The following is a 15,154-nucleotide window of genomic DNA, read 5'->3' as shown; positions in this document are numbered from 1 at the left end:
CGGCCCATTTCTCTTTGAAGAGTCTACATCTCACGGCCCTGTGAGGTGTGCAGTAACTAGTGCACGGTACTGCGCTCTTCTAAGAGATCACATTATTCCCACTCTGCAAGAAAGGCAGTGCTTGGAGATCATAGTGTTCATGCAAGATGGTGCCCCTCCACACGTTGGTCGACAAGTGAAGGAACTGCTCCGTTCAACATTCGGAAATGATTGCATCATTTCTAGAGACTTTCTGCAATTCTAGCCAGCCCGATCACAGATCTCAATCCCTGTGATTTCTGGCTATGAGGATAACTGAAAGACAGAATTTACGGTGGCGACATACAGCTACTTGTCGATTTGAAAGCAAGCATTAAACAGCATGTAGCCAACATCCCCAATGAGATGCTATGCAAACCTGTCACACACACAGTCCTACGTTTTCAGAATGTCATCAGAAGTGAAGTAAAGCACATAGAACAATATCTGTAAATTTCTAAGTTCTGATGTTGAAATCAAATCCTAAGTTAAGTATTCCATCACATGTTTACAGTGGCAACTTCTCCCCTGGTGTCAGAAATTTTAACTAATTTTTTTCTTCTACAAATTCCTTCCCCATACCCTAAATGACATACTCACTGATTTTCACAGCACTATCTCTAACCGTTTTGACACTAGGGTCTCCTGAATAGGGAAACTTATTTTATAACCACCTGGTAGAAGTATCTAAAAAAACATATACATATACAGTAAACCCCCGCTATTCGCGGGGGTTACGTTCCTGAGAAATGTCGCGAATCCCGAAAACGCGAATACTGAGTTATGGCTCCCATAGTAATAAAGGGGATCCGTTCCAAAGTATGAAATATATAAGAAAAACTAGTCTAAAATTTTGTCTACGTATGTATTATATGTACCTTCATAATATGACTACGTACATAGACAGCACATAGTGAAATGCAAGCATATGGCATCGAAATGAAAATAAGAAACAATTTAATATTAAATGTAATATTTATTAGAAATTTCAAACAAATCTTTCAAACCAACGCCTTTGCTAGCAAAAAACTTATTCCGCCAGTGCTATCCCCAGTTTCGCTAAAGTGTTGATAAAGGAGTTTTGCCTTTTCGCGAATGATGAGTGAACTTAACGGAATTTTATTTTGAGTTCGGTCTTCTATCCACAGATTTAAAGCTTTTTCCATTTTTTCTAATTTAACATCACGAGTTACAGAGCAAATTTTTGAAGCAATTAGCGCGTTTTCACGGACACTACGGCAGATTTTTTTCTTCCGATTTCTTGATTGATCGTACCGTTGACGCATTGATTTTATAATGTTTTGCCACTGAGGAGAGACTTTCACCATTAGAAAGTTTGTCTAATAACTCAATTTTATTCGCCAATGTCATCACCTTTGATATTTTCACATTTCCCTTGTTATTCGTAGCCATATTTTTGTACGGGTTAGAAAGAACTTGTCCACAACAAAGGCACTTTCTTCCGTTAACACACTCGAAAAAGTCTGTTTTACACTGCAAAACGGTAGATTTATCACTTTTGTAAGCATATCAATTTATAAATTGATAAATTTATTCAATTTATAAACATATAAATTAAAAGCAAAGGACGAAACCTTCCATGACAAGCGCATAATACATACTGAACAAGGATTAGCGAGAAACATCCACGCTCGCGATTTTGTCACCCCTCTTCCCCCACCCACTGAGCGCTGTTTTGACCGGGAAAGATAATTTTAGCCACGCCCATGTTTTTTATGGCGGAAAATATTCACAGCGCTTTAAAATTCACATTTTTTTAGGTTTCATTTTATATTCAATTGGCGATCGCGAAACCGCGAATACAGATACCGCGAATAGCGGGGGTTTACTGTATGTATATATATATATATATCTCAAGTAGAGAGTATGGTAGGTGAGTTTATTTTTGAAGTAAAATATCTGTACTCTATTTTTGTTTGAAAGAATGTTAAAATGTTACTTATGTTAAAAAGTTCATTATATTTGATAAAATAAAAATGATCATTGTACAAATCTTGTATGAATATATAGTATATATACAGGGGGTCTCAAAAATACACGGCATAACTTCAGGAATGAGTTCCTCATATGTAGACAATAAAAATATTTTATATCAACATAATTCCGGAAATGCTAGGTTTCCAAGTTTTGAAGGTCTTTGTATGACACTTAACTGTTCACATCACCTTATAATAATTGTTCAAAATGTCCACCTTCTGCCTGAGTACAGGCCTCACATCGATGTCTCATGGACTCGCGAAGACGATGCCATATTCCTGGCATGTGTCGTATTGTCTCACAACCTGCCACAATTTGATTGCGGAGAGTTTCCACATCAGCTACCGGAGTCGAATACACCAATAACTTTAAATGGCCCACAAGAAGAAATCTAGTGGGTTTAAATCAGGTGAGCTTGGAGGCCAGGCAGTTGGTCCACCTCTACCAATCCACCGACCAGAAAACCTTTGATTCAGATAATTGCGGGCTAGGTGGCTGAAATGTGTGGGAGTGCCATCGTGCATGAAGTGTGCTTGTTGACGAGTGATGTCATCCAAGAAATCTGGCATGTTGTTTTCCAGAAAGTTTCTGTATGCCTGCCCTGTGAGTTTGTTTGGAAGTACATGGGGGCCCAAATAACTTATCGCCAAAAACACCTGCCGAGATGTTGAGGCTGAACCATTGTTGGTGATGTGATGGAAGAATTGCATGTGGGTTTTCCACAGCCCACACATGCTGATTGTGAAAGTTTTGGATTCCATCTCGTGTGAACTGTGCTTCATCTGTGAATATCACTAAGGCAGGGAAGTGAGAAATTGTACCACAGTGCTGCAAGAACCACTGGCAGAACATTACTCGCGCAGGGTAATCTGCTAGTGACAAGGCCTGTACCCATTGCAGATGGTAAGGATACAGTTGGTGTTCTCGCAACACTCTCCAAATAGTCGAACATTGAACAGCCAGTTTGCTATTCTGTGCTGATTCCAGGTGTGGCATGCACAACATCCAAAATATCCTCCTCTACTTCAGGAGTCATAGTTCTTGGTCGTTCTCTGTCGGCAGCACGAGGTGTAAAGGTTCCATGTTCACAAAGATGGCGATGGATACCTTCAAACGTTATCCTGTCTGGACATCTTCAGGGAACCTTTTGTGGTACAAATGACGAGCCTCCAGAGTATTGCTGTCTGCCAAACCATACATAAAGTGCATATCTGCTTGCTCCTGATTTGAGTACATGGTCGGAATGGAAAACCACCAGATTCTGTCAGTATCTTGTGATGAAGGAAATCACCTGTGGAAGATGAGACATTCCGGTTAATAACTTGGGAACCAAGCATTTCTGGAACTATGTTGATATAAAATATTTTCATTATCTATATACGAGGAACTCATTCCTGAAGTTATGCCGTGTATTTTTGAGACACGCTGTATATATATATATATATATATATATATATATATATATATAGGACATTCATTGACCAACTTTAAATGTAAAGTGTGAAATATGGAATCTGAAAGAAAAGATATGTTCTGAAATATGCCACTTTAGATGATATTAGACAAACAGGTGCCTCCATGGGCAGGAGCAGAAGTGCGTAGTACATGCATCTTGATTAGACTGGAGTTTGAGCCCGTGACCACCAAATGTGGAAAGGTCAGGGAATGACCACCGCATATCTCCGGAGCACTTTGGTTTATTGAGTGCAATCCCCAAAGCAATTCAGCAAATCAAAGCAGGCTTTGGAAATATAGTCTTAAATGTTTTGTGACATCACTTGCAACATGATCGAAACAATAAATTTATGTTTTGCTAACAAAACAGGATACTTCCAGCATTGTTTATTATATTAAATTGAATTATATTGTAATAAATTGTTTCCTTTGATAATTTTTGCGTTACTTTTAAAATGAATATTCTGTATATTACCCCTCAATATATTGATATAGAAATAAAAAAATTTAGTTGGCCCACTTTGTCCTTCAAAAAATCTGGAACCTTCAAGGGAAATCCCTGCTGATTGAAACTGTCTCTTCCCCCCATCCGCTGAGGTGCTTTGGGCGATGAACTGAATAATTCCTGACCTGAAGTTTGACTTCTGTTAACAGAAAATTATTGGGTCACTAGTTAAAGAAGTTATGCAAGATCATACTGTTTGATTGGAATAGAGCTTGAAACAATTGCAGCATGGATTTGTTGAGAGGAAATTGTGCCTAACTATTCTCATTATCAACTTGGAAGTTGTTACAAAGAAACTGGATGCAAAAAATGATTTTGACTTAATTTTTTGGTACTTGAAGCTGTCACAGACATTCTCTCAGGGCGCCTCCGTAGCCAGGTGGGAAGGAGCAGCAGTGCGTAGCACACGCTTCTTGATTAGACCGGGGTTCGAGCCCGTCACCACCGAATACGGAGGATGCGGAAAGGTCATTCAGGGAATGACCACCGCATATCCTGGAGCAATATGGCCTTAGTTGCTAATGCTCCTAAAAAAAAAAAACCAAATAACCAAATAACATTCTCTCAGGTACGATACTCTGGACCTGCTACCTGGGAGTCTAAAATGCCGATGGAACTGATATTCAGGTGACACTTCGGTTAAGTGGACCGAATTTTGGCGAAGTCCAATTGTTCTGCAACAACTGAATCGTCAGCTTGAGCCTTCATAATGGTTGCTGTTAGTAACTCTGGGTACACCCCCCTTCCCTCTCTGTGTGCAAATTCTGAAATACAGCACCTACTATAGCACCTAGGCATGAACCAATGTAAGCAAGGGGTCGATGGTGTGGCATCCATAACACATGGTGGATTGCCACCTCTCTCTGTTACTAGGCAACACTAGATGGTAGATGAGTCTTGTCAACCAGTGCAATACCACTGCTTATGCTTACTGCACTTTGCTTATTGGAGACTTGAAATGGTGAAACCCATGTATAATTCTCAGAAAAGCTCCAGCAACCCCCCCCCCCACATCATGCAGTATGGCCGATGTCTTTTGAGGTTATGATGGGTATCATGGCGAGATCGCATCTTCTTGACGTTTTGAGGGTACAATTCTAAAACAGTGTTCAGAGGCCAGCCTTAAGATAGTCCATCAGACTGAACCTGTTGGTACCTCTCTAGGAGGCATCCAGAATCTTGCTGCTTCTACTCTGCCAGATTGTGACTGGAGGGAGTCAGAGTAGTTGTATGCATGGACATTGTTGAGAATACATTATGTCAAAGGTATATTCTTGACATGTGTATGCCACATCCAAAAATTTCATTACTTTGTACAACATGCCCTCCCCACCTTTCTTACTACTGAATACATCACGGATAGCAAAACTAATAAAACAGAGTTATCTGTGAAAAGATCTAAATCTCCTGAATGCTTCCTCATTCATTTCACAAATATATGTTGTCTCCGTTGATATCCATTTACACTTAGTCTGCACTTACTTTTTTTGATAGAATCCAAATTGTTGGTTGATTCTCACCACTTCTCATCTCAGTTATATCAATTATTCACTGTAGAATTCCTTTTGTTTTCAAAGGTGATACTTGTGCTCCGATATTCCATGTCAAAGACTGAATAGTTTGTCTTCTCTTTTTGATTTTCCCCAGCTTAAAATCTCTATCCTTATTCTATCAAATACATCTGTTGCTTCAGTTGTTCTCCCAACTCCACTAATCACTTTGAACTCTTTGACTGCCTTTCCTTGAAATTTGACTTTCTCCAGTTCAACTTTCCTAACAGAGAGGTAATTTTCCTTGGTGATTTTAATGTTTTAATTTTAATGTCCTGACTTACTCCTATTCTGTGTTGCTTTTTTACATTTTTTTTTATTCCACTGATGTTTTTCCTTTTGCTTCGAAATTTGCTCATATACAGCCAATTCCTATAAAGGAGGACAAATTTCTCCCATCCAACTTTTGTCCCATTGCGCTTACTTCTACTCTTTCTAAATTAATGGCGAAACTATTAATTGCCAACCCCCAAACTACAGTCCATTCCGGTTATTTGGGACACATCGGGATTAGTGCATTTTGGCCCGATTAAGCGGCTGCCCCAATTGTCCGAAGTTTCACGTAAATAGTTAAAAATACAATGTACCCCCCCCCCCCCTTTACAATTGGTTTACTGTACAATCAGATCACATTTCGATGGAGTCACCATAGTAAAGTACCGTTCACTATACAATGTGCAGTAAGCGCCGGTCATTGTGTCACATTTGTCAATTGAATTTTAATTCTATTAAACAGCGATTCTAATTAGTGAAAATAGGAGGAATATTATAAACAAGCTATAAAAGCAAAGATATATTAAGCACAAATTTACCATTTATTACCTTACCAATTAAAAAATTAAATGATACGTGAAAATCGGAAGAATATACGTGATAATTGGAATAATTAATACGTACTGTAATATGTACATACGAACTAGTTGACATTTCTGTTCACTGACATTTGTGGGTGGGGGTTAAAATTTAAAACAGTAAAAAGATAAGCAATCAATAACAAAGAACACGGAACACACAAATCGCAAGTAACATAATACGCGCAGTTGAGAACGGAGTAACAAGTTACAAAGCTTTAAAAATAGGAATGAAGAGAAGATAGTGAAAATTAATTTTTTTATATGATTGAAGATTTCATGGAAGTGGAAACACATTTCACCATAATAACCCACAGAATTCCAGCTGTCGGTGTTATCACAATTCAGTAAGATCGAGTTTACTGTCCGTTTCTGATAGATTTCACTAACAGAAAAGCCCAATAAACAGGTGACTGCTAATTATTTTTATTGTTTTATGGTTGTGACCTCCAGAATTTCGACCAAACCACATGGTACCATCGGAGACAATCGTAGGGTAATCTCCAGTGCTGCATTCTCCTGCTTCAATTAAACGGCATGCTGTCCCAATTAAGCGAAGTAAACCCTGGCTATTTTCTCGATTGGTTTCTGTTTTTTAAGATTTGCCCCAAATAAATGGCTGCCCCGATTAACCGGTGGCCCAAATAACAGGAATCCACTGTATATATAGAAACTTTCCATCTGATCAATGATTACCAGTATTGATTCCATCAGTGTCAATTCACTGATGATATACTTGCTTTATGTTACCCATCTATGAATTCAGTGGAATGGTTTGGTGAAACTCAAGCAATTGCTCTTGATATTTTAAAGGCTTTTGATCATATTTGACACAATGGTTCTAAATAAGCTTCCATGTCATGGATTGCCATGGCCTTAGTTGTTAATGCTCCTAAAAACCAAATAACAAACAAACATGTCATGGATTGCCAGCTGTTTTTTGTAATTGGTATCCAGTTTTCTCTCTGACCACTCACCGTGGCTGATGGCAAACGAATCTGTCTTCTAAATCCTCCACTAATGCTGGTGGAGAATTTAGAAGGTTCTTCCCCAAGGTTCAGTTCTTTCCCTTTTGATTATTAATGACCTTCTTCCATTGACTGGAAATCTTATCTGGCTGATGATAGCACATTGTTTTTGTTTATACTCCTTTGAGTGGACCAGGGTTCAAGCCCGTGACTACTGACCACCAGGTCAGTAGTCACGGGCTTGAACTCAAAGAACGTGTGCTACTGCACTCTCGTTCCTGACCACTTGCCTACATTATTGCATTCTACCTTCCAGTTTGAGAAACCTTTCCCTGCACAAACAGTTTCAACTTCTCGAATATCCACTTCCAGTTCCCCAAATGCTTATCTCCAGTAGGGTAAAGATAACTTAGTTAATTTCAATCCTTCTAAAACTCAGACCTGTCTTATATCTCAAAAAAGATTCTTCTGTTCCTGTGCTCGTCTTCGATGACACTCAGATTTATAGACAAGATCACATGTCTCTGTTAGGGATTATCCTGACTTGTAATCTCTGTTGGCATAAGCACATTATAAATATTGCTTCCTCCATCCAAAACAACTAGGTTTTCTCTTTCATTCTCAGTGTTACTTTTCTAAACACCTGCTCGCTCTATACAAATCTCTAATCCACCTCAGCATTGAATATTGTTCCCATATCTGGGGCGGTGCGTCCAAAACCTCTCTCTCAGGTTGCTAGATGCCATTGAAATGAGGTTAGTTTGGTTAATTAGTGACCCAGCACTTAGATTCTCTCCACTCTCTGTCTCATACACATTCTGTTTCTGCTGCTTGCTTTTTGTGCAGGTACTTCCATGGACACTCATCTTTTAAATTGCCTTCTATAATTCCACCTGTTTCTCTTTCAAACTTTTGCATCCTTTTACTGTCCAAATTCAAACTTACAGAACCAACTTTTCTTTATCCTCATTTATTCCCTCAACTTCCATTTTCTGGAACAGTCTTTCCTCACATGCTTCCTGAAAATTACAATCTACAGAGATGCATGTCTAATGTCAACAAGTATCTTCTTTCATCATCATCTCAACCTTCAACCCACCCGTTGTACTAAGTACTTTAGATTCTAATACCTTTCATGTGTGGGGTTTTCATAGAAAGAAAAAGAAAGAAAAAAAATTCAATAAAGCTATTTATACAGTTCCACATAAATGGTTGTTGTGGGAATTGAAGGAGTATAGTATTAGGGGTCAAGTTACTATTATAGATAAAGGGAGTGTTAAGTGTTTAAGAGACAGATAGTAGATACAATTTGCCATTCATTTTCATGGACTATATAATGAGTGGAGTTCCACAAGGTTCATTGTTGGGCCTCCTTACCGTTTCTGATATTTATTAATGAATTGGTTGTTTGTGTTTCAGGTTTAATATCTAAGTACCCTGATTTAGCAATGGCAGGTAGCATGATTGAGGTTTATCAGAGTTTACGCTGCTTCAACAAAGTACAAATAAACTAGACGGCTGAAAAGTGATAATCGAGATAAAATTGTGGTGTAATTCTAGAATAAAACATAGGATAGCACCAAAGTTTTATAACATCTAAGTCCTGTCGGTAATTATACAATCTGATACTATATTCTCTGAGCAGTGCAGACTGGCTGTTATAATCAAACCACCCCGAGAATGAACTGAAGGTCATTCCTGAACGTAGTCTAGTTTAAGTATGAAGCGATTCTTGGTACAGTATATGATTAGTGTAAACAATGCTAGCTGTTGTTTTCAAATAACTTATTTTCAGTTATTTGATACCATTGTATTAAGCAGTGATTTGGCCACATCTTTAATACTGCAAGTTTGAAAACTTTATTATAGGAAAGACAGATCTGTTGGAAAGGGAGTAGATTAGAGCAACAAGATTAATTGGGAAAATGATTGGGTATTCTTACTAAGAAAGGCTTGAATTATGTATATTTCTATTTCTGTAGAGACCTAAATGAATTATAAATTTGCTTGTTCTCAAGATGGATGAGGCCCTAAGAGTGTACCTATTCATGGTGACTGTATACAATTGAATTAAGGGCACCCAAAATTTTCAGTATTGTGGTTCACAATGGACTATGCATTTTTAGTGGCAGTGTAGAAATGTGAAAAAGGTTGATTGCAGAATGGGTGTGTGGACATTTTTTTATTATAAAAAAATTATTTTTCAGCCATTTTTCACTTGAAAACTATTTTATCAATTATAATTTATCCCATTTTTATTTTTTGAAATTTCTTGTCCTTCATGCATTTTTTCTCCCCCCTTTTTTTTTTTTATTATAACCCTACCTTCCCTCAATATCCAGCTTTTCATTGGCAGAATACTCTTTAAAAAGCAGTTTTTCAGGAAACATAGACACAGTGGGTGCAAAGAACCAAATTATATGCCATTGGTGAAGACGCAATGATGCTATATCTGCACTGATATAGCATCATTGGATTCCAGGTATCATTGATGTTACAGCCATTAAGAACATTCAATGTTTCAATTAATTAAATTATTTTTAGTTTGGAAGAGAACTTATGATATATGATAAATGTTTCACAGAAAACTCAGCTGAGAAGTGAAGTCATGAAATAGTTGAATTAATGGCTGAATTTACCAATATCTAAAGAATTTTATAGTATACTAATGCTTCTTCTTTGAGGTCACCATAAAATGCATGTGGCTGTCAGTTCACTGGAAAGTGTAACACTATAGCAGGGGCATGGAATTTTGAAATGATGTTGCAAAAAATGGTAAAAAAGGCAAGTTGGTATGGAATTTGTTTAACTGTCTTAATATAGCAGAATTTTCATTATTTCTGAGATCATCACACCACTCATCATGATTGTATGTGTAATTCATAATGCTGCTCTCTCTGAAGGGTATGAGGGCAGACAAATTATAGTTGCTAAATGAGCAGTGTTTGTGCTCTACAGCTAGAGCACTTCAAAAAATAAAAATAAAAAAGCATTCCTGTTGTGTGGCATAAACAAATGGTTAACCCTTTATAACTCTAATAAATCAAAAAGAAAACAAAAGCTGTATTATTATGATTTAGAGAAAATTGGCAGGAAAGGTATATTTTGAAAGATAAGATGTTATTACTAAATTTAAAAAAAAAAGTTGGATGAATTATTATTTTTTAAATTCATTTATTTTTTGTGATGCTGTAGGCTTTTGCTTCATTGCATCATTTGTGAATACAAAAGCTAATTTATAGTTTATAGGTTTCCAGTTAGGAGTATTTGATGCCTAGACAGCCTGAGTTAAAATCCTTTTTTCTAGGCATAAGGCTGATTAAAATTTCTTAAAACATTTTTTTTTTTGGAAAATTTGCAACAGTTTATTATTATTTTTTATAGTAACAATCCATTGCATGTCACTGATTTGGAGCTTAAAAAGTAGAAAGCAACCTTAACAACCTAAGGAAAAAATACTATGGCTATCATAGCCGATTGTGATTTCAATGGTTATAAAAAGTTATTGTATAATAAAAAGTTGTTATATAGTTATTGGGATTCAACTTGGATTCTTTATGGTTGGAAATGAAGCCAGGCCAATTAAACTTTCGAATTATTTTTAATTAGACCTGATTATATATGCACAAATAAGAACCATTTTTTGATTATATTGCTTATCAAATTTTCAAATATAATCGGAATGTACTTTACAAATAACGTTTTGTGTGCTGGTTTTAACGACCAGTAAAGTTGTTTCCTAGAAGCTGTTATAGCCTTACATTTGAAGATTCCGTGTACAGTGGCCAAGGTTGGACAGTTATTTTGGGAGACCGCTGTTCGTAGCATATCATACTACAGAGAGTTCTGTTTAGAAGGTGTATGGGTTCTTTCTTAACACAATTAATTTAGTCCTTTGAATATAGAAAGCTCGCAGTGCTTCTTACAGAATTGTAAAGTGGCAATCGTCTTTCTGCAACATCCGTGGCGTACAGTGCGTTAACGTGATCGTCGGAAGAAATCGATTTCTTGCTGTAATTCATGCATTTCTCTGTTTAGAGACTGCGCTTTTGGCGAAGCGCAGTGTACAGTCGTATCCCTTTTACTATTTTCAATGTCTTCCACTCTCTTCTTGTTCCAAGCACGGAAACTCCACACCACTGATCTTGCAGAATTTCATATTCAGTATTGTGCAGCATGGTCTTTTTTACCAAGTGGGAGAATGGGACATTTTTCAAGACTCTTTTAAATTCGGTGGTAGTTCACGATGCAAGAACAGAAACTTATTTATTGGATGGGGGTGGGGCATAGTCTTTTAAAACTCTCAGGGTTATAATTTATAGCTATTTGTGATTAAAGGTAAAAAATAGAAATGGCATAATAAATTGTGATCGTTGCTGTTGCATACTGTGAGAGAAAAAGAAAGCCTCTTCCTCAGTTTATAAAAATATACATGGTTTAGTAAAACGCTTCATTCGATTGGTCATATGTAATTGTTTTTAAAATAATTAATTACAGGAAGCTCTGACCGTTTTATCAACTCCCTTTCCTCTGGTGAAATATTTATACCAGGGAATCATGGCATAAGCGAACATGAAAAAAAAAGAATTGAGTTACAATTTCCACGTGAGATAACGAAATAGTGAAACTGAAATCAGGATGGAAAGAAATAACCTTTTCATACGCATGACAGCTGCTAACTTAGTAATACTTCACCTGTTTGCATGTGCTTGTTGTCCATCCATGGCTGAGTATTTTTATTCTTGTTACAGATTAGTATTTGGAACCCTATATCCTGCATATGCATCTTACAAGGCAGTGAAAACAAAAAATGTTCGAGAATATGTGAGTAGTTTTAAAAGATTTTTTCTTCTGTTGATCAATAACTCTTCTAAATTTATTTAAATATTTTGTTAATAACTAAAGCATTTTTGTATCCAATTATTCTATTTCAGGACATATTTTCCAGCTTCATAAATACTTCTCAGATATTTTAAATTTATATTGTTTTGGTACAAAAATTTCACCAAATTCACAAATTATCCGGGATATGTTTTGATGAGAAATTAGGACAGCAAAAGTCATCTCTCTCTCTCACTCAATTTTTGTTGATTCTATCATAGGATGCCATAAGAAATCAGGCAGAAGGTACTAGCAGTGCCCCCCCCCTCCCCCCAAAAAGTGTTTGTGTGTTAATGCAAGCAAGAAAGTAAACCAAGTTTGCTTCAATCTGCAGATGTCAATAATTCATATTTTTGGGAGATCTTATTTTGAAACAAGAATATATGGAGAATATTTTCCATTACTCAAAACTTATTGGTTTCAATGTGTATAGTTGAATAAATCAACAGAATCAAATTGCTGACATCGACAAGAAAACTTTCACTTTCTAATACATATTAATATTTATTTACCATTTGATATTTATATTCTCATATAGAATGAATATCAGTAGTAGTATTCTGTTAAATTATAATAATAATTAAAACCAAACAAAAAATGCAGAAACACATATAACACCAGATTACGTTTCAGGTATGCAGTGTGCAAGTTTAAGTTCAAAAGTAAATGTAATCAAAAAAATTAATCAGATTTATTTGTTACAGTATAAAAAACTTTATATTGGATGAGCTTGTATTGTTAAACAACTTTTTCACATCCTGAGTGAACATATTTAATTTTATGTGCAACTTGAGCCCATTTTGCAATATATTAATTCAGTTGGAATTTATTAAATATATTGAAAATACTGCTTCACACAAATATGTTGTGCTAAATGGCAAAATTTCAAAGCTCAGTTCAAAAAATAAGCACATTAATTTATTTTTAACAGAAAAATTACATTTTCCCCTCTTAAACTTCTGAAATTCTCCATCAAATAAAAATCCCAATTTTTCAGCAGGCCCTCTGTTGAACTGAGTTCAGCCCAATCATTTTACCCTTTCTGTTATCACATAACATTATGTGTTACCATTAATTGCATGGACAACTATTGTTTCCAGTTTAAAAAATCATTTTTGCACTTGTGGATTTCTTTTTTCTTTATAATCTCATGATAGGTGCTTTTTGCTAATGTATTGTGCAAAATGGACTGCTAGAATAGGTTCAGGTGTCTGCCAGGGACTAAAGTCAGTGACATTGTGGAGTAGCTATCATCTTTTTAAGGACACAAAAGATGATATTGTTGTAATGTTGTTACTAATGATATTAAGAGTATGAGATCTGAGGATTTACTTAAAGGCAATGTTGGGACAAGTCATGAGTTTGGACTGAAAGTGGAAATGTCTGCAATTCTACCAGACATAGGAGGGAGCACATGATGAGAGCCTTGTCAGTCAGTTCGGCCCTGTGCAAGGCTCACAGAGTTGAATTTTTCTCAGCATGGTCTGTGCATATTAACAGAAGAGACTGTTTTTACAGGGATTGGATATATTTAAATAGAAGAATGCAAGAATGTTTGCTGATGGTATCGAGGCAGTAGTTAGGTGAGTCAGAAAACTGCTAACTTGGGCAGAAGGATACACAGACTAATAGATTAACAACAGCCATAAGAAGAGGGCAGGCGCCTCCGTAGCCAGGTGGGAAGGAGCAGCAGTGCGTAGCACACACACTTCTTGATTAGACCGGGGTTCGAGTCCGTCACCACCAAATACGGAGGATGAAGAAAGGTCAGAGAATGACCACCGCATTTCCCGGAGCAATATGGCCTTAGTTGCTAATGCTCCTAAAAACCAAATAACTAACTAACTAAGAAGAGGGCAAAGTGATTCCTGTGCTGCTTCCATTGGAAGATATAACAGCTTGGAAAGCAAGGTGTCTAAGATTAGAAGGCCTTCTGGGGTCGTCATCATGAGACAAACATACATGGGTTTTGTTAGGATTAATAAGAGCAGAAACATGCTTGCTTGTACAGTAAGTATAGTGGACAGGAGTATAGTGAACAAATTTATGAATTTGATATACTGGTTAAATTATTAAATGCGGACATTATTTGATATCAAAGCAAATTGCCATGTGAAATTTGATTGTGGTCAGTGCAATGTGTACAGAAAGGACATTCCATTTAAAGTACTTTAATAAATCCACTCCCTGGGCCACAGTCAATACATGAATAATTCCAACCTTAAGGCCATAATGTGAAGTTACCATTGTATTAAAAGTAAAAATTAACAGTCTAACTCGATGTTAGCCTCACCTAAATAAAATAGTACATTTGGTAACAACCCTGCCTATCCCATTGAATTGGGTTTCCATACTGCCACTAGGAGGCAGAAAATGAATATCCTCAGAGTGCTCTCTGTGATGTCATGGGGTGCTGACCGATACTCCCTTCTTCATCTGTATAAAACCATAATTTGATCGAGATTAGACTATGATGCACCTGTATATGACTCAGTTAGAAAATCAGCATTGGAGTTCCTCAATACTATTCAGCACAATGCCCTTAGAATAGCTCTAGGTGCCTACCGAACATCGCCAGTTCATAGTCTATACGTCGATGTGCACGAACCACCATCATCCTTTCGGAGACAGATGCTTCTGCTTACGTACACAGCCAAACTTCAGCGTCTTCCAGCACATCCTATCTGGCCTTATCTCTTTAACCCATCTTTTAAATTTATTCCAGCAGGAATAAACCTGCTGGAATCAGATTGAAGGATGTAATGAAGAATTGGAGTGTACCCCTAGACAATATCCAACCAGACACCAAAATAATGGAGCCACCTTGGTCAACATTCAAATCTGTATGTGATGACTTTTTTTGGAAGCAGGGATAGTAGGCGCTGGACAATCAAAATATACAGCAGCTACATGCAGCTCATGCATCAG

At 36.8% G+C, this 15,154-nt stretch overlaps 1 protein-coding gene across 6 annotated transcripts in view; it reads left to right on the top strand.

The window, feature by feature from the left end:
- LOC150078357 (receptor expression-enhancing protein 1-like) overlaps positions 1–15,154 on the top strand; it is a 307,490-nt gene that overhangs the window by 48,901 nt on the left and 243,435 nt on the right. For 3 of the 6 annotated variants that reach the window (XM_090385092.1, XM_090385093.1, XM_090385096.1), the window contains exon 2: positions 12,097–12,169. The exons of 1 other annotated variant lie outside the window; for it this stretch is intronic. In XM_090385092.1, coding sequence (XP_090241218.1) covers positions 12,097–12,169 — 73 coding nt within the window. Of the gene's footprint in view, positions 1–11,181; positions 12,170–15,154 lie in introns of those variants that run through there. 2 more of the 6 variants (XM_090385094.1, XM_090385091.1) reach the window with 2 other exon arrangements.

The sequence above is a fragment of the Mastigoproctus giganteus genome, chromosome 11, assembly GCF_048544385.1.
Source record: "Mastigoproctus giganteus isolate SK-2022 chromosome 11, ASM4854438v1, whole genome shotgun sequence".
NCBI classification, from domain to species: Eukaryota; Metazoa; Arthropoda; class Arachnida; order Uropygi; family Thelyphonidae; genus Mastigoproctus; species Mastigoproctus giganteus.
Note: the sequence above shows the minus strand (reverse complement) of the source record. Positions and strands in the feature narration are given on the sequence as shown.